Source organism: Chanodichthys erythropterus, chromosome 4 (genome assembly GCF_024489055.1).
Source record: "Chanodichthys erythropterus isolate Z2021 chromosome 4, ASM2448905v1, whole genome shotgun sequence".
In the NCBI taxonomy this organism is placed as follows: domain Eukaryota; kingdom Metazoa; phylum Chordata; class Actinopteri; order Cypriniformes; family Xenocyprididae; genus Chanodichthys; species Chanodichthys erythropterus.
The window spans coordinates 32895970-32920118 of NC_090224.1; the positions used below are offsets into that span (position 1 = coordinate 32895970).

Sequence of the window (24149 nt, forward strand, 5' to 3'; positions counted from 1 at the left end):
ACACATCCAGGGAAATGAAACATTGATATACAAAAAAAGCTTTTTTTAGTTCATCGAAACAAAATGGAGCATCTTTTTTTAATAATAAACAGGACAAGTTTAACCTCCTGTTTTAAAAGATTAAGTGGTGTTCAATTAAATCAAACTTAAGTCTGTTTTAGCAAGAAGGCAAATCCAATGACTTTTGGCAAATCAACTTTGCTCCATGATCAGAACAAATATTCCAAGTTCTTGCCAGGTGCCATTTATCTGTGTCCATTTTTTTTTTATGTCTACCATCACAGTCAGTTGCTTGATTTCTCCAAATGGTTTACGAGGCAACAGTCCATTTATTGACGAGTTCCTGCTTCGCCTCGACAGATCTGTGCAATAAAGAGAGTCTGAAGGCAAAAGCTTTGAGTTTATTCATCTCCGCCTGTTCTTTTGATCAGTTCAGCTTCTGTGGAATCTTCGGCTTGGGTGTTCAGTCCATTTTATACCACTTTTAAAACAAACTCGAATCTGAATCGTAATACTTTGCGTGCAATACGACACACGGACCATCATAAACATTGTCATCTGCCACAGTTGATATACTGTGTATAAAAATATATTTCATCCCTAACGCTCTCATGCTGTTGAATGCATCTCACAGATTACACACTTTTCCTCACTCACACACGCAATTTTAACATATTCCACACTGAATTTCACCAAACAGTTCAAACTTATTAAATATGCTCATGTATTTCTACGTAACCCAACTGTATCCGAGTATATTATTGCATTTTATGCCCAATAGGACAGAAATCTGTCACATAAATGAAATTTCCTATGGAGTTGCATCCAAATCTGAGTATGCATACATAGCATTCTGATGCACATGCTCTTGGTACACATGGACATGCACACACACACATACATAATCATGTATTAACAAACACACACTCTCTGAGCTGCTGCCAGTCTAAATAAACATCTTCAGATCACGGAGACTTATTTCAAATAAATAACGGATTCCGTCGTGTGCAAACATATGCAAAGTAACTCATCCACACGTTCCTCTTGGCAGAAAGAACAGCAGAGTATCGTTGTCATACGGATGGGCACGAGTGAACACGTACACATACAAAAAAAAAGCTTCCAGTTTTTTGCGACGTCCTATCCAGAGACCACGAACCAAAAGAGTCGTGTCATGGAATGTTTTTCTCTGGAAAACAAAGAAATTTGGAGTGAAAACTCATGTTAGATGTAAAACTGAAGTTTTAAAATTAAATTTTGAAAGTTCACCCAAAAATTAAGATTCTGTCATTACTCACCCTCCTGTCGTCCCACACGCAATGCTTTTGTTCATCTTCAGAACACAAATGAAGATCTTTTTGATGAAATCTGAGAGATTTCTGGCACTTTATTGAAAGTCTGTTCAATAAAATGATCTTCATTTGTTTTAAATTTGGGTTAATCTACTCGACTCAAAGATAATGATTTGTATGGTTTAATCCAAGTCTTTGGAAGAGACTTGATTGCTTTAAATGATGAACAGATTCAATTTGGGCTTCTAAACACACATAAAGCGAATGAACAGAGTACTCAAATTTGGTAAACGGAAGCTCAAGTATGAGCCAATGAGGTTCATTCTTGCATGTCACGTTAGCATGTGTGAGCTTCTGCAAGAACCAATGAGGTTTGTTCTCGCACATCAAGAAAGTACAGTTGAGCTTTCGTTTCGCTGTTTGTTCGCTAATCAATGTGTATGTGTGATAAAAGCTTAAATTAAAGGTACCCTAGAACCTTTTTTAAAAAGATGTAATATAAGTCTAAGGTGTCCCCTGAATGATTCTGTGAAGTTTCAGCTCAAAATACCCCATAGATTTTTTTTTTATTCATTTTTTTTAACTGCCTATTTTGGGGCATCATTATAAATGAGCCGATTCAGGGCTACTGGCCCTTTAATTCTCGTGCTCTCCGCCCACGGAGCTCGCGCTTGCCTTGAACAGTGCATAAACAAAGTTTACACAGCTAATATAACCCTCAAATGGATCTTTACAAAGTATTCGTCATGCATGCGGCATGCATGCGTCGGATTATGTGAGTATTGTATACTGTTATATTGTTTACATTTGATTCTGAATGAATTTGAGGCTGTGATCTGTGGCTAACGGCTAATGCTACACTGTTGGAGAGATTTATAAAGAATGAAGTTGTTTTTATGAATTATACAGACTGCAAGTGTTTAATAATGAAAATAACGACGGCTCTTGTCTCTGTGAATACAGTAAGAAACGATGGTAACTTTAACCACATTTAACAGTACATTAGCAACATGCTAATGAAACATTTAGAAAGACAATTTACAAATATCACTAAAAATATCATGTAATCATGGATCATGTCAGTTATTATTGCTCCATTTGCCATTTTTTGCTATTGTTCTTGCTTGCTTACCTAGTCTGTTGATTCACCTGTGCAGATCCAGACGTTAACTGGCTGCCCTTGTGTAATGCCGAAATCATGGGCTGGCATATGCAAATATTGGGGGCGTACATATTAATGATCCCGACCCCATGATATTTTTTATGGGGTACCATGAGATTTCGTGATATTAAAATGTGACGAGATTTCTCATCGAGGTGAAAAGCTGTCTGGCGATATAGCATGACAGGGCATGAGGGTGAAATTGACCCTTCGCTAGGAGTTTGATTGACAAGCGATCTAACCAATCAGAACGCCGAATCCGCCATTTTGTCCGACAAAACAGTCAGGAGTTAGAAGATTAACCTCAGTAGACTTGAACTTGAAAAACGATGTCTACTGATGTCTTTCCGCGTTTGAAACAACATTCCTTCTCGTGTTCATTCATGTTTATTTGAATAAAGAAATGAACAAGTAGGAAGAGATGATCGGTTTATGAGCCGTTTGAGCTAATGTGCTACAGCAATCTGTCACGACACATTAAAGAGCCACAAAATGGTTTTTATTGTTTGAATTTCTTAAAAAAAAACTACACAATTTGAAAGCTGGGACTTTGTTTAATATCATAAGTAACCTGTCTTTTCTGTCGACGTGTTGTCAGTGTCCTCTTCGCTCCGCAATGTATTTTTCACTCTGTGTGGCGTGACCGAGCCAAGGCTTGTCGGACAAAGGGGGGCGGGTCTTTGCGAAGGGTCAATTAGCATAGAATATGCCACCTGTACATTACATTATGGTTCCCACCGCACTGCCGTTTTGCTTTTTTTAATAGAAATAAAAACCATTTAAGTTGGATAACGGTCGCTTCAATTGTAAATTACTGTAAACGTCTGCTCTGCTCATCCAACACGAGCTGCAGAGTCACACACGGTGCAGCAGGAATCACCGTTCACTTATCATGTGACGAGATTAAGGCGAGATGACTGACAAGACCATGGCAGAGGATTCGTTGCGCAACAGAGCCTCAGCGTCTGATAAATGTCTTATCTTGTAGATTGCGCGCTCAGCACCGCCACTCCATATACACAGAGTATGTGCGATCGCGAATTCAAAAGCGAAAGTAGCAAAATTAATCTACTACAAATTAGTCTACATACAATAGCCTGTCTCCCTATATCAAACCTATCTTAGGCTGGGCTGTGTAGTTGTAACCACCTAGCTCTGGTCTCTGTTTTATTTCTATGTTCAATTTGTGGAAAGGAATACAGTTAGGAGGTCACACACAGCCTCAATCAGAAGTTCTGGAAGCTCATAAATCATGTGCAGTAAGGTCTGAAGAGACTGAAATCATACAAGAGAGAAGTCAGTCAGTTGAGTTTGTGGCAAAACCTTTTACAGTGCTTGAGTATTGTTGTCTTTTACTGCAGATGATAATTCATACTCAGAAAGTAGAACTGAAATGACATTCATTAAGATGATTTGTTAAAACATTTAAAAATGCACCTGCAGACTATTTTTCCAGTTATGAATTTTGTCATTGAGGATTTCTTAAAAATACTATGCAAAAATCTTGTCTCTTTCTCGTGAACCCAATCTGTCTCGTCTTGTTGCACCCTTATTTTTTTTATGATCTCTATGAATGTTTTGAAGCACCAGAGTTTTGGTTGAACAGACTTTCAATGGAGGGACAGTAATGTCTCTGATTTCATTAAATCTTCATTTGAGTTTCAACGATGAACAAAAGTCATAATTGATGACAGAATTTTCATTCTTGGGCGAACTTCTTCCAAATTTAAAAGGAACAGTTCTGCATTCCAAAAACCACTTTCTTTTGTCTGTGGTCATGTACCTGTATGTGTGTGTATTTTGGGCGGCCCTGCGTATCCTGTGCGTGCTCTGTGGCGATGTAAACTGTCTAGGATGCTTTCAGCCAATCGCTGCACATCGCTGTGGGTTTTGGGATGTGACCTCACGGCCTCTAGCTGCTGCAGTCCTCCCTCCTCCAGTAACATGCTGCAGTACCGCCCCGCTGCATTCACCAAGGCAGAATAGGAAAATAGAATTAACACAAAATTTCTCTCGGCTCAGAAGCGTTGGGTTTATGGTGCTGATCTCACCATTTTTGCTGCAGACGTGCTGCATGGCCCATGCGGCCCACAGCTGAACTCCCGGGGTCTGGAAGCACTCCAGTAAAGGGAAGAAAGGGTTGAACGACCTGAAAAAGACACACAAAACACATCTCATTATAACACCAGAAATCATAATCTTTATAATGCATAAATGGCACTAGGTAAACATCCCAGGCTTGACACCAGTGTTGTTTTTGTTAACTAAGTGTATTAAAAGTTGTTTTCGTTAATTGAAATAAAGCTGCAATAAAAGATGAATATTAGATTCAAAATGTTAAGAACTTAAACATATATTTTAGTTTAGTTATTTGCCAAGGTAACATTTATAATTTTCATTTAAGTTGAATGGATAATGAAATAAATAAATAAATAAATAAATTTTATATATATATATATATATATATATATATATATATATATATATATATATATATATATATATTTCTTTCTTTCATTATTTCCATTCAATATAAATATATACCCCAAAAACTAAAAAAGGAAAAAAAAAAAAAAAAGTAAATTAAAAATATTAAATATTAATAAATACTATAATAGTATATAAATAATAACATAACTCCTCAACACAACCAGTACTGTCAATAATGTTTTAGGGAATAACTTAGTATAAAAATTGTATGTCATAACAGATTGAAAAAAAAAAAAAAAATTGACCTCCTGTGGTCAACAATTTTCTGAAGATCAAGTGTCTCTTTTCACTTATTTTTCCTTGAAAAATAATAATAAAATATTAATAACTCATTTGTATAATATTTAATATTTCTCTCTATCTCTCATATATATATAATATAATTTATAATTTTATATATATATAAAATATTATATATTATATATATATATATATCTAATATAAATTTAATTTAATATAAATATATAATTTAATTTAATATAAATATATAATTTAATATAAATATATAATTTAATATAAATATATAATTTAATATTAATATATAATTTAATATAAATATATAATTTAATATTAATATATAATTTAATATTAATATATAATTTATAATTTAATATTAATATATAATTTATAATTTAATATTAATATATAATTTATAATTTAATATTAATATATACTTTATAATTTAATATTAATATATAATTTATAATTTAATATTAATATATAATTTATAATTTTATATTAATATATAATTTATAATTTTATATTAATATATAATTTATAATTTTATATTAATATATAATTTATAATTTAATATTAATATATAATTTATAATTCAATATTAATATATATATAATTTAATATAAATATATAATATAAAATATAATATAATATAATATAATATATATATACACACATATACACACACAATTTTTTTTTATATTATTATTATTTTCAGGCCCAAACCAGGTTATATAGGGCTCTATGACATTTTTCCCAACCCCCTAAATTCACTGTTCTCAGTTTTGATTTTTTTGGATTCCATTTTAATATTTTAATTACATTTTAATAATCGTAAAAAGAATGTCTAATTAACTGAATTCATAAAACTTTAACAATTTAATAATTCTTTCAAAATGTAACCATAATAGTGCCCTATGAAATGCATTTTATTTATTCAGAAATTCTGTGCTGTATAAATTTTTGAATAAAAATGAATACAGTTTTATCAAAAATGGTGGTAATCAAAAATACATAAAACTATTTTTTGTAACTATTTTTTAAAAAAATGTTTAATGTAATAAAATGAAACGTGAACAATATCTTTCATTTTTCTGTGAGTGGTTTATATTTCTTAAGGTTTTATATTTCTTAAAGAAATATATTGTTTTAACTCTTTTCCCACCAGCGTTTTTTAAGGAAGTTGCCATTTACAACGCGGCATCTACAAACGCTAAAAACCAGTGGAGGATGCCGTGATTGGAGCTGTGTTTGTTGTGTTGTGTCGTGGGTTTCATGATAACTGAGCTGGAATGTAAATGCATAATTTACCCGACTGAAAGAGCAAAAGAGATGAACTCTCCCATGACAACTTTCAGTATTACATGCCTTTGAGGCTGAGAAAAGAACACAACTCTGCAGACAACAGGTAAATGCCGTTATTGCCATTTTCCACGTTCATGAAGTAAATATGTTTACACAGCTTTTTAAAAATGGTGGGTACCAGTATTTGACATGTGTTTGAACAGTCAACATATACTCACGTCATGGATATTTCCTATAGTGCTGGTTTAGACCCTACTCTGAAATAGGAGCTAATTTAGTTTCCCCAAAAGGAGTTCTTACAACTAAAATAGTTTCTAGTTCCTGCGGTGCGAACATGCCAAAATCTGGGTTCTTCAGCCAATAGTTCTAAGAACTATGAAAAGGTTCCTCCAGTGCGAAAGCCCCTCATGGTTCACACTCAGTGAAGAATATTTTATTGTGGTGTTATTTCTCACCTGTACGCAACCATCTCACATTCCGGCGTTGGCCACTTCAGAATCGCTGAATGCTGCGAGAGACACAATTATTAAGCTTCTGGTGTAATACCCAAGCCATTTTTACTTCTATTTGCACAAGCACACACCAGTTGATCCAGCAATGTTGTCCTGAGCGACAGCTCGAGGGTCCACACCTTCTCGCCCCGTGAGGTGAGATGGGCCAAGATGCCCGCAGCGAAATAACTGACCTCCACCTCTGGACTTTGCAGCAGAGAGCGGATATGATCCAGAAAACTCTGAACCATCAGCTCACCATGCAACTCCCCCACCTCAGCGATATTATTCTGAAGACACAAACGAAACAAACACACAAAACATTCAGATCTAGACAAGAGAGACAAAGTACAATAGCACAGGGGAACTCGGCTACAAAAATAACACTGAATGCAAAAGTGAAATAGCCTCATTATACTTTCTAACTAAGGGAAACTATTAGCATAATCCCTCAGCAGGGCTTCCTCTGACACCAGAAGGCGTTTTATCATTGCTGCCCACAGCTCCAGAATCACTCACCTCAATTCAATTTCACCAGAGCACTGGAATGTATTTTTCTCTCCAGTGCATTTACAGCACAGAATTATTATTATTGGCTTGATACAAAAAAAATCTTATATTTGATGTTTTATATGCTTCTAAAAATTATATACACCGATCAGGCATAACATAATGAGCAGTGATAGGTGAAGTGAATAACACTGATCATCTCTTCATCACGGCATCTGTTAGTGGGTGGGATATACAGTATTAGGCAGCAAATGAACATTTTGTCCTCAAAGTTGATGTGTTAGAAGCAGGAAAAATAGCCAAGTGTAAGGATTTGAGCGAGTTTGACAAGGGCTAAATTGTGATGGCTAGACGACTGGGTCAGAGCATCTCCAAAACTGCCGCTCTTGTGGGGTGTTCTCGGTCTGCAGTGGTCAGTCTATCAAAAGTGGTCCAAGGAAGGAACAGTGGTGAACCGGTGACAGGGTCATGGGCGGCCAAGGCTCATTGCTGCATGTGGGGAGCGAAGGCTGGCCTGTGTGTGATCCAACAGATGAGCTACTGTAGCTCAAATTGCTCAAGAAGTTAATGCTGGTTCAGACAGAAAGGTGTCAGAATACACAGTGCATCAAAGTTTGTTGCGTATGGGGCTGGATAGCCACTGACCAGTCAGGGTGCCCATGCTGACCCCTGTCCACAGCTGAAAGCACCAACAGTGGACACAGGAGCATCAGAACTGGACCATGGAGCAATGGAAGAAGGTGGCCTGGTCTGATGAATCACGTTTTCTTTTACATCACGTGGATGTCCGGGTGCTTGTGCGTCGCTTACCTGGGGAACACATGGCACCAGGTGCACTATGGGAAGAAGGCAAGCTGGCAGAGGCAGTGTGATGCTTGGAAAACTTGGATCCTTCCATCCATGTGGATGTTACTTTGACACGTACCACCTACCTAAGCATTGCTGCAGACCATGTACACCGTTTAATAGAAACAGTATTTCCTGGTGGCTGTGGCCTCTTTCAGCAGGATAATGCACCCTTCCACAAAGCAAAAATGGTTCAGGAATGGTTTGAGGAGCACAACAATGAGTTTGAGGTGTTGACTTGGCCTCCAAATTCCCCAGATCTCATTCCAATCGAGCATCTGTGGGATGTGCTGAACAGACAAGTCCGATCCATGGAGGCTCCACCTCACAACTTACAGGACTCAAAGGATCTGCTGCTAACATCTTGGTGTCAGATACCACAGCACACCTTCAGGGGTCTAGAGGGGTCCATGCCTTGATGGGTCAGGGCTGTTTTGGCAGCAAAAGCGGGACCAACACAATATTAGGAAAGTGGTCATAATGTTATGCCTGATCGGTGTATGTACTGTATCTAGCCGCGCACACACACACACACACACACACACACACACACACACACACACACACACACACACACATTATATATTTACAAACTTTTGTTAGATGATCGATTTGACGGCACTATATAAATGTTTTGTACCAATGTCTTTACTGTCAATTTTGATCAATTTAATACCTTTTTAAGACTAAAAATCTTACTGACCTCAAACTTTTAAACAGTAGTGTATGTGTATGCAATTTACATTTTATATTCGATTTAAAAAAAAAAAAAAAAAAAGAAAACGTTTTTGAATCCCAAATTTTTCTATGTGAACTTATGAACCCCACTGTATTCACTGTTTCTTACCAGTAAACCCAAGACCTTCTGTTGAATGGATGACTCTGATGGAAAGGACTGGAAAAAGAGACATTTTGAAAATTAGAACTTTCAGTCAAGTTAACAAAGTCCAGTTATGTTCTTCCAAAAATGGTATAAAAAGGTTGAAAAGTGTTTACCTCGAGTACTTTGATGAAGAGCTCCAGTCCCTGGTTCTCTATGAAGTGTCTGCAGGTGGTAGGAGATTCATCCGTGAGGTTCCACAAAGCACTGAGTGTGAACTTCAACGTGGCGTCGACGGTACCCTGACAAGTCCTCTGCCGCACAATGTGCAGGAGTTGCTATGATGTGAAGAGTGTGAGAGAGAGATAAGTATACTCTATTCTTCCTATTCAAGGGTTACAAGTGCTAACTGTCAAATCTAAAAAACAAACAAATCATACCTTAACAATAAAAAGCTCGGCTCCCAATTGTGCAGTTTGCTCAGTGGACAACTATTTAAGAAACACACACAAAGGGTAAGCTTAAAGATGAAAATCCTTCATTTTCATCATGAATTTCTTTGTTCTGCTGAATACAAAAGAATATTTTGAAGAATATGTGTAATCAAACAGTTGACGGATCCCATTGACTTCCACAGTTTGGAAAAGCAATAAATAAATACTAATGAAGTCAATGGGTTCCATCAACAGTTTGGTTTCTGACATTCTTCAAAGAAATTCATATAGGTTAGAAACAACATGAGAGTGAATAAATGACATAATTTTTATATTTGGTGAACTCTCCCTTTATTGATCATCTAACCTCTCTGCATGTGAAATACGCAACAACAGTTTTAAAAAGGAATTGACATGTCAATGAGGGTGGTCATATGGCAGTATGTTCATGGTTTCGACGTCATAATTTTCTAAATAACCATTTTTCACAGACAGTTTTCAATAAAAAAAAAAATGGTATAAACATTAACAAAACAAAAAAAATAAAAAATAATCCAAGATTCAGCCTCTAAGAGCAGCTCCTCTGCAGACATCAGCGTTCTGACACGACACAGGCACAATCTGCACGTGTCACATCTGTCGTACTGTATTTCACAATATATCACTGCAATAGAATGTTCTGAATCTTTTCTGGGAGCCTCCCATGTCACGTTTCCTCTCTACGGTTAAACCTGTTCTCACCCGCAGACTGTGGCTGCTCACCTTGGCAGCGAGGATTGAGATAATAGCTACGGCCATCCTCTGCATGTTTTGATCCTCGTGGTTACACAGCCACTGCATCACCAGCTTGGCCGCTTCAAACCTGAAAAACAAACGTCATAATTGACCCACATAGACTGGTATGACATTTAAGAGTCTGTCAGCAAAACAACACAACCAGTTTGGACACACTTGACTGGATGTAGGTATCTGATAACATAAACAAAAACTTTCCATATAAAATATTTTGCTTGAATTAATTTTAGAAACAGTCCTAAGAATGAGAATGTATCTTCAAAGCGTTTGACTTTTAGTATATTAACATAGCTGTTGAATTGTACATTCATAAAATTCATTAAAAGTGCTAGTAAAAATTATATATATATGTGTGTGTATTTATATATATTATTATAATATATATATATATATATATATATATATATATATATATATATATATATATATATATATATATATTTATATTATTATAATATATATATATATATATATATTTATATTATTATAATATATTTATATTATTGTAATATATTTATATTATTATAATATATTTATATATATATATAAAAAATACATATACATAAAAAATACACACACACACACACAGTATCTCACAGAAGTGAGTACACCCCTCACATTTTTGTAAATATTTTATTATATCTTTCCATGTGACAACACTGAAGAAATGACACTTTGCTACAATGTATAGTAGTGAGTGTACAGCTTGTATAACAGTGTACTCACTTTTGTGTCCAGCGGTTTAGACATTAATGGCTGTGCGTGTTAATGTCAGCAAATTCACACTGTTATACAAGCTGTACACTCACTACTTTACATTGAAGCAAAGTGTCATTTCTTCAGTGTGGTCACATGGAAAGAAAAATAGAAACCCGTCATTTAAAATTGTAATATTACTTGTGGGGGGTTGTCTAAAGAAAATAGAGTGCCTCAGGGATGACGCATTTTTGTAGGCAAAACCCGGAAGCGAGTTAGCATTTTTGGACTTACGGTTCCAACGCCGTAAAGTCTATGGGTTTTTTGAATGGGTTTTTGCTAAATCACCTGAAATAAGGTCTGTGGTTAACAAAGCCTCTAAATACTTTCACGTTTTGATCTATGACATAAAACACACCGGTTATAACCCACTTGTGAGTTTTTTAAACTTTTACTGTGTCTTAAAATCGGTGGTTGCTAACAAATTGCTAAAAGGGACTACTTCCTTTGGCGGGGACTTTAGACGTCATCATTAAAAACGGGACATTTGGACAGTATTTCTCATGGAAAAAGCGGAAAAGTATTCATACACAGCGCAGATCATAATCAGCGAGCGTTTGTAAATAAAGTTGTTTTCTAAATAAAGTTTGAGGAAGTTTGGTGGTGGTGACGTTGATCCGCGACCATGGTGTGCTGTAGTCCGTTTATAGCCTACTGTTAGCTTTTTATATCTGACTTTACGACTTTATTTAGGCTTCAAAATCTATAAATGTTGTGTTAACTTGTAAAGATTATCTTGATAGACAAAACGTGCAAGTGTCATAACCCTTTTATTGTTAAACACAGAGCTTATTTTCTGCGATTTTCCAAAAGTCTATGGGAAAAATGCATAGGCTTTCAACCGAGGGAACCCGTGCGCCGCTAACTTCCGGGTTGGCCTACAAAAACGCGTCATCCCTGAGGTACTCTATAAACGCAGCCTTGGTGAGCAGAAAAGACTTCTTTCAAAATCATTTAAAAATCTTACTGACCTCAAACCTTTGAACGGTTAATTTCAAAAAGCAACATAGTCAAACAGCAAAACATTGAGTGATGATCAGGCAAATTAGATATTAAGACTTCCTTTTCGAAATTATTTCAATATGTATTGATATTACCACAGCATTACCAGCAGCAAGACAAAAACTCGAGAGAGTGATTATATTTTGGTGTCGAAAATGTGACAATACAACTGTAATAATTTGTACCTGTATAGTTGACCAAGCCATATTGCGATTTCAATTTTAATTCAATTTTCTGAGCAACCATACCGTTTTATAAAAGGGTTTATGAACAGTGAGAAAGTGTATTGTTGACCACACACATGTACCTGTTGAAGGGAACCTCCTGCAAGATTCGATCACTGCACAGAGACAGCAGGCAGTTCTTCTGCAGCTGTACAGAAGCAAAAACAGAACCGTTGTTAAAGGGAAATCATAATTGGCACATGACAAGAGCTCTTTCAAATCTTTTCCTCTTTCTCAAAAAGTTCTTTTGTATCATCATCATGAGAAACATCCTGTAGAAGTGTTGACACAATCACGCAAGAGAAAGAGACTTGACTACATAATACATTCATCATATCATTCAATCTAATTTAAAAATCCACAACCAAGTAAGGCTGGGTAATAAATATTGAATAATCAAAATACATTAGTAATGATTTTGCTTGTGATATAAAATTAAGAAACACCGTGAATATCACAGTTATTTTAATGCACTTTTATTTGATCCATTTAATCTTCCTAACTGGAGTTATACTTCAATTACTTATAATTTCATTTCTAGATTTTCAGAAATAATTTTTAAGTTTAAGTTTGTTGTAATTTTTATTAGTTTTTTTTTTAAGAATTCCATGTAGTTTTAATTTATTTTAGTTTTATAATTGTAATACTTTCAATTTAATTAATTATTGCATTTCTATTTTATTTTTACTTCAATTTTAAGTTTTTTCATATAATATTTATATATTTTATGTCAGCTTTATTTCAGTTAAAGCTGCAGTCCATAGCTTTTTTTGGTTAAAAATGATCCAAAATCAGTTTTTGACCAAGTACATATCCAACCAGTGTTCAAAACTATCTCCTTACCTTACCTTCCTTACCTACCCGATTCACAACGGTAAGCTTGTTATAATGTTATCTAATTTGAGTGGTATTGGTAGGTTTCCGCAGGAAATTCGTGCATGCCGCCGTTCGTCTTTGCGTCATTACATCACATCTGTTTACATAAAGAATGAGTCCCAGCTAGTAGGCTATATGTGAGGATGCTGCAGGCGGCGGATCATTTATAGCCTTCTTTCACAGCAGTTGCAATAATTAAACGTATCACTCTGATGGCGGATAGTATAGTATGACACATTAACATTAAAGATTAGACTGTAGAGAAACTGAAATCTACATGTAACGCTAATACACACTAAATACATGTAATCACACAATGCTGATGTTGTTAACATGAACAATTTGAGAACAAAGTATAACAATAATAATAATTTGCACGATTTGATGTGATCCGAGCTAAGAGATCGTTAGATTTAATCACCATTGGTAGTGCGATTTATTGTAATGCTTTTTTTCCTCAGTTGGTCAGAACAACACATTCTCCTCAAAGCTGATGCATAATCCACGTAAAGATGATAATTCCGCAAATAACCGCAACTGCGACAAAGAGACAAATCTTACAGACTGCAGCTTTAACGAAAAGGATTTTTAATAGTTTGTTAACAATAACAACACTGGTTTGCGTTGGTCAGTTCAAACTATCCTTTCAATGAACCAATATAGCTATACAAGGTCACATTTGTTAACAATAGTTAATGCATTAATATTAACTATATATATTTTTACAGCATTTATTAACCTTTGATACTGTTAGTTAATAAAAATGTTCATGTTAGTTCACACTGGATTAACTAATTTGTTAACACTTTACAATAAGGTTTCATTAGTTAACATTAATTAACTACTTTAACTAAGAATGAACAATACTTCTACAGCATTTATCTTTGTTAATGTTAATTTCAGTGCTTGCTAATACATTATTAAAATCAAAAGTTGTATTTGTTAACATTAGTTAATGCACTGTGAACTAACATGAACAAACAATGAACAGCTGGATTTTTATTAACTAACATTAACAAAGATTAATAAATAGTTAGTAATAAATTAAATAGGTAGTAATACATTAATGTTAACAAATGAGACCTTATTGAAAAAGTGTTACTAAAATGTTTAACGTATATAAAAGTTAATTTATAAGCCCCACTATATTGATACTTGGTAATAAAGAAGAGTGTTTGTATTTTATACTGCATATGAATATAATATTGAAACACTTTACAATAAGGTTTCAAGGTTAAGATTCTTAAAGTGTTAACATTAACAAAGATTAATAAATGCTGTAGAAGTATTGTTTATTCTTAGTTCATGTTAACTAATGAAGTTAACTAGTGAAACCTTACTGTAAAGTGTTACCAACATTTTGAATGTACTTGTCAAAAAGTTTGTTAAAATTATCATTCTAATTTTGTTTTTAAATCCCGATTTTAAATTATCTCACAGCAAATACATTGAATTTTGTCAATGCCGTTGACAGACTTTCTATACCACACTTTACACCTGATGATTCAGTATTGTTTTAGGTACCTGTTGGTGGTTGGGGAAGGTCTTCATGGCTTCGAGTAGCAGCTGTGTGACGTTCCCCAGAAGCCGCACGGGGATTCCAAAGGCCAGTTCCTGTTTGGTGAGGTTGAATACGCAGGCACTGGCTGCCAGCTGCACATTCAATGTGGCCGGATGATTCTTCATCCCCAACGCTACCAACTGCAGATGCACAACAAAATAAAAGGGCCAAGAGACATGAGTGATGATGAGGAAAAATGCAGTTAACCTCGATTCATCTCACGGTCTCTGTGAGTGCGCGTACCTTCAGGATGTCAGGTCGTGGTTTCTCGATGGCATGAGTGAGGCTAAAGAGGTGGAAGAGAGCCTCTCTAACAAAGCCTTCTCTCTCACTGTACCTTCTCAACGCCTCACAGATTTGGGTCTCATTGGCTTCCCCAGTCACCTGCAAAAAACAGAAAATCAATTACAACACTTACAATATCCACTTTAAATGATCCTGCTGTAGTGTGCGAGCAACTACCTTTAAGCTGCCCTCTCCAGACAGGAAGTCAGAGAATCCAGCATCAGTGGCCAGCAGACCAACAAAGGTCATGCCAGGTCTCGCCTCCACAAAAGCCTTGACCGCTGTATCAGTCACCTGCTTGCGGCCAGACACGTCCAGAGACACCAGCTGAGGAAGGATGCCAGGAGTCTCCAGCAGCTGCCGAGCCACGTCCGACGTGAACTGCTTATCGTCGGAGATATCAAGATGCTGTAAACCCTCCAGCTGGAGAAACACAAAAATAATGTGCATTAGCTGTATATACAATCATATAGAGTATCATCACATAGAAGCAAAACAGCTTACTAGCTACGAATTAGCAGGATGATAATGTTTTTGTCACATCAATATATTCAAAAATACATTATAGTCTGCTAACTGTCAGTGGACAGGTAGCAGGACACCTCGGCACACTTGGTGTCCGAAAACGTATGCGTTTTGGACGCTCATTTACATGACAACAGTGTTTTAGGGGCCTGACAACACTATCTTTTGAAAACGGTTTCAAGTTTTTGAAAACATTACCGTTATTGTGAAAACGGTGATGTTATGTGTGTGCGTATTACAAGTTCAGACTATAGGCATGTATTGTTTCTTTACAAAGTCACGTCGCCAACAACTGGACTAGCAGCATCAAACAACATTTTGAATCATTTTCGCGGATCTGTGTGAACGGCGATCAACGAACGTTGTTGTCTGTACGCGAATAATGCTATATTCCCCCCCCCCCCCCCATTTTTAGTACGTCGCTGTCGTGAAAACATACCCTAATTCGCCACTCCTTCCCTCAATATTTTCCTATGGATTTTTAATAATGGGGTTTTTCAGTTTATGAATAAAATAAGGTCTGTGGTAAACATAACTTCACGACACTTGGACGTTTTGTTCTACAAGGTAAACCGCACACACTCACACTCCAAATGCTCTTATCTAGTTAAAAAAAAAATCAAAATGTATGATTTCTATATGGATGTGTGTAATTTACACTACAGAGCAAAATGTAAAAGTATCATTAACTTACGTTTACCACAGACCTTATTTCACTCATAAATTGAAAAACTTGTAAAACCCAAAGGGAAATCTTGAGGGAGCCAGTGGAGAATTAGTCTTTCGGGTTTTCAAGTCACCCTTGCACCACTCTATTTAAGTAATCATCATAAATTAGGTATCATTTGAAACCCCAAACACTTAAAAATCATCCTGTGAAAACCACTGTGAAATTGGACATTGCGTTACCATGGAAACTTAATAGCGGGGGTTAGTTTTTGTGATAACTTCAAATTTGCAACACAACTTGGTTAGACATGGCTCTGATTTTCTAGCAATTTTAGAATCCAAATGACTTGGCAGAACATATTTTGTACAAAATAAATAATGTTTAGTTAGTTCTGTACTTTGCTTTACAGGAAACAAATGTCTACAACATTTTTACTTTCATTTTGAAGTGTTTTTTTTTTTTTCCTCCTCAACTTTGAAGTGCTACTTCTGCAGTAATCTGCTGAGTGTCTTCGTTAAAATGAGACCAACCTTAGGTCAACATTTACGTTCATACCTCTGCCCAAAAAGGGGGGTGGCAATAACAGGTTAAATAAATCACCATAATTCATTTTACAGTTACTATAAAATTCTATTTTTTATTAAATACAATTTTACAATCACTAATAATAATAAATATGTAAAAATTAGTCATATTGAATGGGTCAAAAACAGTGGGAATGTGGCCTATGATAACTTAATAAAAAAAGTTCTTTAAACTGGAGACTTTAAGGTTACTCAAAGAGTTGGTACTTGTTTGAGAATTGTTCAGCCCTAAAAGGATGGGTTGCACTCAGTCTTCAGAGTCAAAACTAATAATTTAGCTTTTTAAATACTTTACTGTCTATTCATATGCGCTTCCCCTACAACGCCACCTCAATCATTCTACTATGATTCACTCTTTCCAAATTGAGTCATTCAAGACATCTGTTCAAAATTCATTGTTGCATTTTTTTTTTATATCGCAATATACACGACAGAAAGAAATATCACAATGTCACTTTTTTCTAATATTGTGCAGCCCTAACCCTGCAGACCTTCATGAATGCATCAAGATCAATAAGTCTCTCTAAATATCAGGTAATTGGAGTTTTTAAAAATCACAAAGCAAGGTTAGTTCAGGATGTAAAATGTCATGTGGTGTCATTAACGACATTTGTGTTAAAAACACTTTTTACTTTGAAAGATATATTTGATGTCATTACACTTTATCTGATGGTTACACCACATGACATTTTAGAGATATTAAATTATATATGCCTTTGTTTCTAGAAAGCCACAACACTGACCTCAACATCACAACACATGGATAGCTGACCTGACTGAGCACAGCTAGCAGCTGAGCGGTGGTCATCTCCAGCCTCTTGAGCTGGTGCATGGTGAGGTAGCGTAGCCTGTTTCTCAACCCCAGGAGCGGGGTCAGGTTCGTCACTGAGGTGTTGGAGATATCCAAACTTTCCAGGCGAGGCAGCGCGCACACGTCCACCAAGCCAGAGTCGTAAAAGTCGACGTTGGACACGCTGAGTGCCCGCAAACCCTGCATGGCGCTGAAACAGCGACGGCTGGGCTCCTCCAGAGAAGACATGGTCAGGCCGTTCAGGACGAGCCGCTGCAGGCTCTCCTGCAGGGTTTTATTGGACGAGAGACCTCGAAGGATGTCGGCAATGGTGAGGTCAGCGTTGACCCTTGATGCGTCAAGCTCCACGAGGCGGTGGGGGCAGAGGGCCCTCTGGAAGGCCTCGGCGGAGATTCGGGCGGTGCGGATGCAGGCGTGACGCAAGCGGAACTGCTGGCAGCTTCGGAAGATTCCCACTGTGTTGTCATTCAACATGCCTGTAAGAGAATCCATTATGTTCAGCGTTTCCAATACAAGATCCAATCATTTCATTACACTCACTATGAGGAGGTCTGTTTCACCCACAAGTTGATCTAAACCTGCATGAAGGTCTTTCTTTTATTTTGAATAATGTGGGTAACCCTAATAGTCATGATACTGGAATTTCCAACTTCGATACGATACCTTAAAAAAAAATATTGAAATTCGATACCACAAGGAAAAGTGCCATATATACCGCCGTACAGATAATGTTATCATCTCATAATTTTTTGATAATTTGGGTAATTTCGTTACAATAGGTTACAGACAGCACAGGGAGGCTTTATTTATCTACATTTACAAAAAAAAATAGGACAAGTAAAACAGTCAGTAAGAACAAAAAAAGGTGGGTCTAACAGTAGTATTCAGGTAAGAAACACTACAGAAATGAAAATAATAAAATATAAAATAACAATGGATAGTTTTCATTGTAAAAATTAAATCTAGATTAATGCTTATAATTAAAGTTACAAAAGTTATTCAGTCAAGAGCAGCGAGTGATTTTCTCTTTGTCTTTTGTTCTTTGATTAACATGACAGACAGCAGCGGGAATATTAGGCTGCTGTCACTTTAAGAGCTTATGCACAAATCCAATATACTGTTACACAACATGCCTTTTCTCTATTTACGTTCCAAAACTAACTGTATTTAACTGAATATATGGGCATTTTAGCCTTGTTTCCACTAAAATTACCCAGAATAATTTGTCCCAGGAACATCCCCCCCCCAGACCTGTTGCTGTCTGTGTTTCCATTAGAGTTGTCAAAAGTACAGACTTCGGTACCAAGTCAATACTGATTTTTTTTAAAAATGTGACGCTTTGAGCGCTCCGCTGTTGAGTGGTTTCATAAACACCCATGATTGGCCATCGTGTTCACATGCTCGTCGGATATGTCCTACTTTCAAACACTCCCGCTTTCAAAACACTTTCAAATTTAAATGCTCTTGTGCGTTGATCATCGTAGCCAATCACAGACATCCGTTGAGCACGTGAACACATTGGCCAATCAGAGGTGTTTACGAATCCGCTCAACAGCGCTCAAAGTGTCACATTTTTAAAATTTCAGTACCAACTGGTACTGAAGTCGGTACTTTTGACAACTCTAGTTTCCATCGCGGTCTAAAGTACTGTGAAGATAGTCCGGTGACGTAGGACTGCGCGCGACTTTCTAGTTCCCACTGAATTTCGTCCTCCGCATATAAGCTTAATAAAGCCTGAACCTCGTCATCAGTCCATCGGTCGTATTTTTAAACTCCATTGTTGATTCGAACAGCAAACAACTCCTACTGCACGCACTGAAACAGACTTTTAAAAATGGTGGATGAAATTAAATACTGCGTGGAATCAACCAATCAAAATGCTGCATGAATATAATTAATAGGCATGTTCAGCGCCGAAGTACCACCCCCAAACTGTATTTGAAAAACTCCTCATGAGCAGGGACTTTCTGAGGGGAGAATTTTTACCTGCAACTTCATTTGGACCCTGTGGTCGAAACACACCCAGTACCACCTCAAAGTTCATAGTTCCCGGGGAAAGTTCCTGTGGTGGAAACTGGGCTTTTGAGAAAATTTTGTATGTATTTGACCGTTTAAGTGCAATAAGCCACAAAGAAGCCGCCAATTTGGTACTCGCGAGCTGTTTGAGAAGCGGCTTTATGAGAGCGCCACTTACTGTATATAGATCAGTGGTGTGCTTACTTTTGGTGCCAGCGTAAAACCTGCTTGAATTACTAAATTTATGTGCAATGCAAGCACTATTCAAGAGTGAATGAGAAGAGTGAGAGGAGGCGGGTGTGTGTCGATTCACCGTCGGAGAGAAGAGAGAGTGAGAACACGCAGCTGGTGTCGGTGTATTGATACTGAATATATTGGAACAGTTTCAGATATTTCAGTATCAAAATATCAATACTTTTGACAACACTATGTATATATAAATAATAATAAAAAAAAAAAAGTCAATGGGGATCAGCAACTGTTTGGTTACCCATATTCTTCAAAATATCCTTGTTTGTGTTCAGCAGAAGAAATAACTTCACATAGATTTAGAACTACTTGAGGGTGAGTAAATAATGACAGAATTTTCATTCTTGGGTGAACTATCCCTTTAAAATTCTACAAGAAACAATAATTATGCATTTTGTGCTCTACAAGAATGTCATTCTTAATTTGTGAAACATTCCTCGACACAGAGGATGGCTCCTACTCACCCTCAGTGGCCATCTTGCAGAGCAGTTGGTCGGCCAGTTCCTGCGGGAAGACGAGCGGCTCACGGAAGGAGAGAGAGCCGTCATCACGCATCTCACAGAAGAGCTCCAGCCTGGAGCTCACCAGAGACATGCACAGATCGGTCAGAGACGGCGGGGACGCCTCGTCCTACAACAACAAAATGACTCAGAGCTCAGCATACTGGATTGATATGTTTTGTTTCATTGCTCTAGGAATTAAATAAAACCATAATAGAACTTTAGGTAACACTTCAGTATGGGGAACACATGTTCACTATTAACTAGGCCTCAATAAACTCTTACTCTTTACTGCTTATTAATATTTAGTAAGGTAGTAGTAGCGTTTAAGTTTAGTTACGGGGTAGGATTTAGGGATGTAGAATATGGTCATGCAGAATAAGGCATTGAAATGCGTTTTATAAGTACTATTATAAAACAGTTAGTTCCTGTGCTTGATTCTGTTTGGTTAATAGCTGTGTTTTATTCACGATAAACCACGGCTATGACCGCTTAACCCAACGGTTCTGTGTATCACTACACAACACCCTTAGCAACCACTCTTAGCAGCATAAACTGTATGTTCTCAATTGATATTGTCCATTGAAGCTTACTGTATTATGTAGAAGAGTATTGTGAGAAAGAGATCGAGTGAGTGAGTTTATAACCTGCATTCAGATTTAGCTTTTTCCTTCAGGTCAGTCCTATGTTCATTATAAAAAATCTGTTTAAACGTCTGATGTATTATCTTGTCCTTTTAACAGTTAAGGGGTTTTCCCATGACTGACAGCGATAGTCAAAGCATTTGTCAGTTGCGTCTTGTTCCGTGTTCACAACAATTCAGTCTTTTCCATGTAGAAGTCTTCTCTACTGACTGACACACTCATAAAGACAGTCTTTGCTGCCATCTAATGGCGTAATAATGTAACTTCTGTTGCTGTTCATGGTCAGGGATTATTTTTTCCGGCAGAAGGAAGGCTTTTAGTGAAACTTTACTTCATGAAAGTTGCATTGATACATATTTTTGTCTTTAATATTTGTATTGTGTGGTAAACGTTTTATAAAAGCAATAAGGTACGAGAGGCTAGTGCTGTATCGTGAATAAGTCATATAAATATAATATAACTATAGTAGTTTTATCAAATATACACATGCATGTGTGTGTGTGTGTGTGTTTATATATACACATAATAAATATACACAGTACACACATATTATGTAAACAAATGTTTATTTTGGATGCGATTAATCTTTGATAGCACTAATTAAAACGAGTCTGGGAGTGCTAGAGAAAAAAAAAAGTGTAAAAAATTAAAAAAATTAAAAAAGGATAATCTTAAAAGACGATAGATAGATAGATAGATAAATAAATGCAAAATTAAAACTTGGATTAAAATTAAAAAAAAATGGATTAACATGATACAAATAAGATTAAATATGTAAACAAAAAATAAAATTTAATACATTTAACAGTACACTACTATAGGGAGTAGAACAAAACTTTTAACATACGTTAATAGATTTTGTTTCGTTTCAAAATAATATTTTAAATTGGTATATTATACATTACATAAATTTTAGTTAGTGGAAATTGGGTCTTTGTACATTGAAAATATATAGATTCCTTTTAAGTTTTAGGATAGAGGTCCCTTCCATGAGGAATATCATATGTGGTGGTCTGTGGCATCTTAAAATCATGGATCATGGATGACCACCTCTTGTAGGGTTGAACCTATACATTTCTGGCTATTACAACCTTATCAGCCCACTAAAGAACCAAGAAACCATCAACCTCTATGTATCTCTTTGACAGTCATTCATCCATATTCCAACAAAATGTATGACCACTACCAGCATGATCTACAGTACTTTAGGATGATTAACATGAAGCAGATATGAATCATCTGGTGAACTACACGCTTGCTACATATAGTAGTGTGACATCTAAAGTCTTACCATGGTGTCAAAAAGATGGATCATGACGGCCTCAAAATACAAGAAACAGCCGTCGATCAGGGCAGGTGGGTTGAGGTGCAGATCAAACACAATCCGATTAAAATGCTCTTAGCTTCTTAGCCAGTTAGCCTCCAAACATCTGTCTTCAGATATTTGCAGATCCTACTTGTTGGTATTTGAAAGTAACGTTACACGGGCTGCTATAAATCCAGTGTAGCTCGTGTTCCTTGTTTGCATTGTTCTCTTGGAGATGGATGTCTTCGGGTGGTCAGCCTCGTTCGTGCTCCTATCACTACGTGCTGTCAGGCATTTTGACGGGTTTTATATCGGGAGGAAACGGCAGCGACGTCTTGACAAGTAAACAAGGTCGTCACACGGGAAACGGATCTGCATCAGAGGGGGCGGGGCTTTGGGATCAATGTGGTTTTGCTTTAGTACAAACGACTAGAGTAATTAGTCTACATAACAGTATTTTTAACAATAATTTATGTAAGCTAATCACAATAATAAACTTATAAATAAGACTTTTTTTCCAGTAAAACCAAGAAGCTTTAGGAATTTTTTGTTTGTTTGTTTGTTTGTTTTTTTTGTTCATCCAGTAAGATCGTTTTTGCTTTTTAAAGGACTGTTTGATATCCTTATCTGATCCAAAATATTAGAGTCATTAGATATTCAGTTATTATTCCTTTGTTATTTTTGACAAAGCAAATCTGTAGTAAATTAACGTACTTTTTTTAACTGATTATTTTTGAAAATTGTTTTTGTTTTATTTTGATTGTAAAATATATGTAAATCCTATAAAATATTATTGAATATATATATATATATATATATATATATATATATATATATATATATATATATATATATGGCCTATTCAAAATTCTATTTTCGTTGTGAAATTATATAATATATTTATATATATGTTATATAACATATTTTTTGTCAAAATTCACGAAAAAATAATTTAGAATTTTAAATAATTAAACTAATATCAGTAAACTACGCTATATATATATATATATATATATATATATATATATATATATATATATATATATATATATATTCAAAATTCTATTTTTGTCGTGAATTATATAATATATTTATATATATATATTACATAAATTTTTTTTGTCAAAATTCACGAAAAAATAATTTAGATTTTTAAATAATTAAACTAATACCAGTAAACTATGCTATATATATATATATATATATATATATATATATATATATATATATATATATATATATATATATATATATATATATATATAATTAATAAAGTTAATGTTATATAACATTATATAAAATTAACGAATATTAAAATTATTATATATATGTGAATATATTAGAATAAGAATAATACAATATACAAAAATAATACAAAAATATTAGAAATATTATAAAAATAAAAATAATTAACATTAAATTTACATTAAATTTATTATTATAAAATCATTTTAGAATGTAATCTGGTAGTGTAGGTTTTTTATTGAACATAAACAAAATATGCATTTATAATGGAATTCGTAACTGTAAACAACAACAACAAAAACAGTATAAATCAAGGCACACAAATAAACTGAAATAATAATAATAATAATAAAATAAATAAATACAGAGAGGATCTTTTCATTCATTTTCCACTGAACCAAAGTAACATCCCAACAATTTTGCAGGCCTGTTTACTCTAAATATCTTTTAGAAGAAAAGAAAATAACTTTTAAATACAGATAAGTAAGTTTGTGTCTTCTTCACACTTACAAA

General features: G+C 35.3%; 1 protein-coding gene across 3 annotated transcripts; it reads right to left on the reverse strand.

The window, feature by feature from the left end:
* Positions 1–1055: 1055 nt before the first annotated feature.
* zyg11 (zyg-11 family member, cell cycle regulator) lies at positions 1056–22747 on the reverse strand. 3 transcript variants are annotated; one of them, XM_067384767.1, is made up of 16 exons: positions 22377–22746; positions 20406–20571; positions 17638–18152; positions 15264–15509; positions 15045–15185; positions 14765–14941; positions 12448–12512; positions 10329–10449; positions 9594–9644; positions 9330–9491; positions 9181–9228; positions 7070–7267; positions 6942–6994; positions 4506–4603; positions 4238–4417; positions 1056–1189 (listed from the first exon to the last, which is right to left on the reverse strand). In XM_067384767.1, exons 1-16 carry the CDS (start codon positions 22398–22400, stop codon positions 1173–1175), a joined length of 2262 nt encoding a protein of 753 aa, XP_067240868.1. In that variant the 5' UTR covers positions 22401–22746; the 3' UTR covers positions 1056–1172. The 3 variants fall into 3 exon arrangements, with proteins under 3 accessions (XP_067240868.1, XP_067240867.1, XP_067240869.1); XM_067384766.1 differs by lacking the exon at positions 1056–1189 and adding an exon at positions 1299–3729 and having other exon boundaries at positions 22377–22747; XM_067384768.1 differs by lacking the exon at positions 1056–1189 and adding an exon at positions 1299–3729 and having other exon boundaries at positions 10350–10449; positions 22377–22745.
* Between the last annotated feature and the right edge of the window lie 1402 nt (positions 22748–24149).

Bases quoted from the DNA above. Each gene is read 5' to 3' on its own strand.
- zyg11 (XM_067384766.1), bottom strand. From the start codon at position 22,400: ATGATCCATCTTTTTGACACCATG. The intron at 10,450-12,447 runs GTACATGTGTGT...TTTGTTTTTCAG, and splicing joins CAGGAGGTTCCCTTCAACAG to GTTTGAAGCGGCCAAGCTGG. The intron at 4,418-4,505 runs GTGAGATCAGCA...TGGTGAATGCAG, and splicing joins GCACGTCTGCAGCAAAAATG to CGGGGCGGTACTGCAGCATG.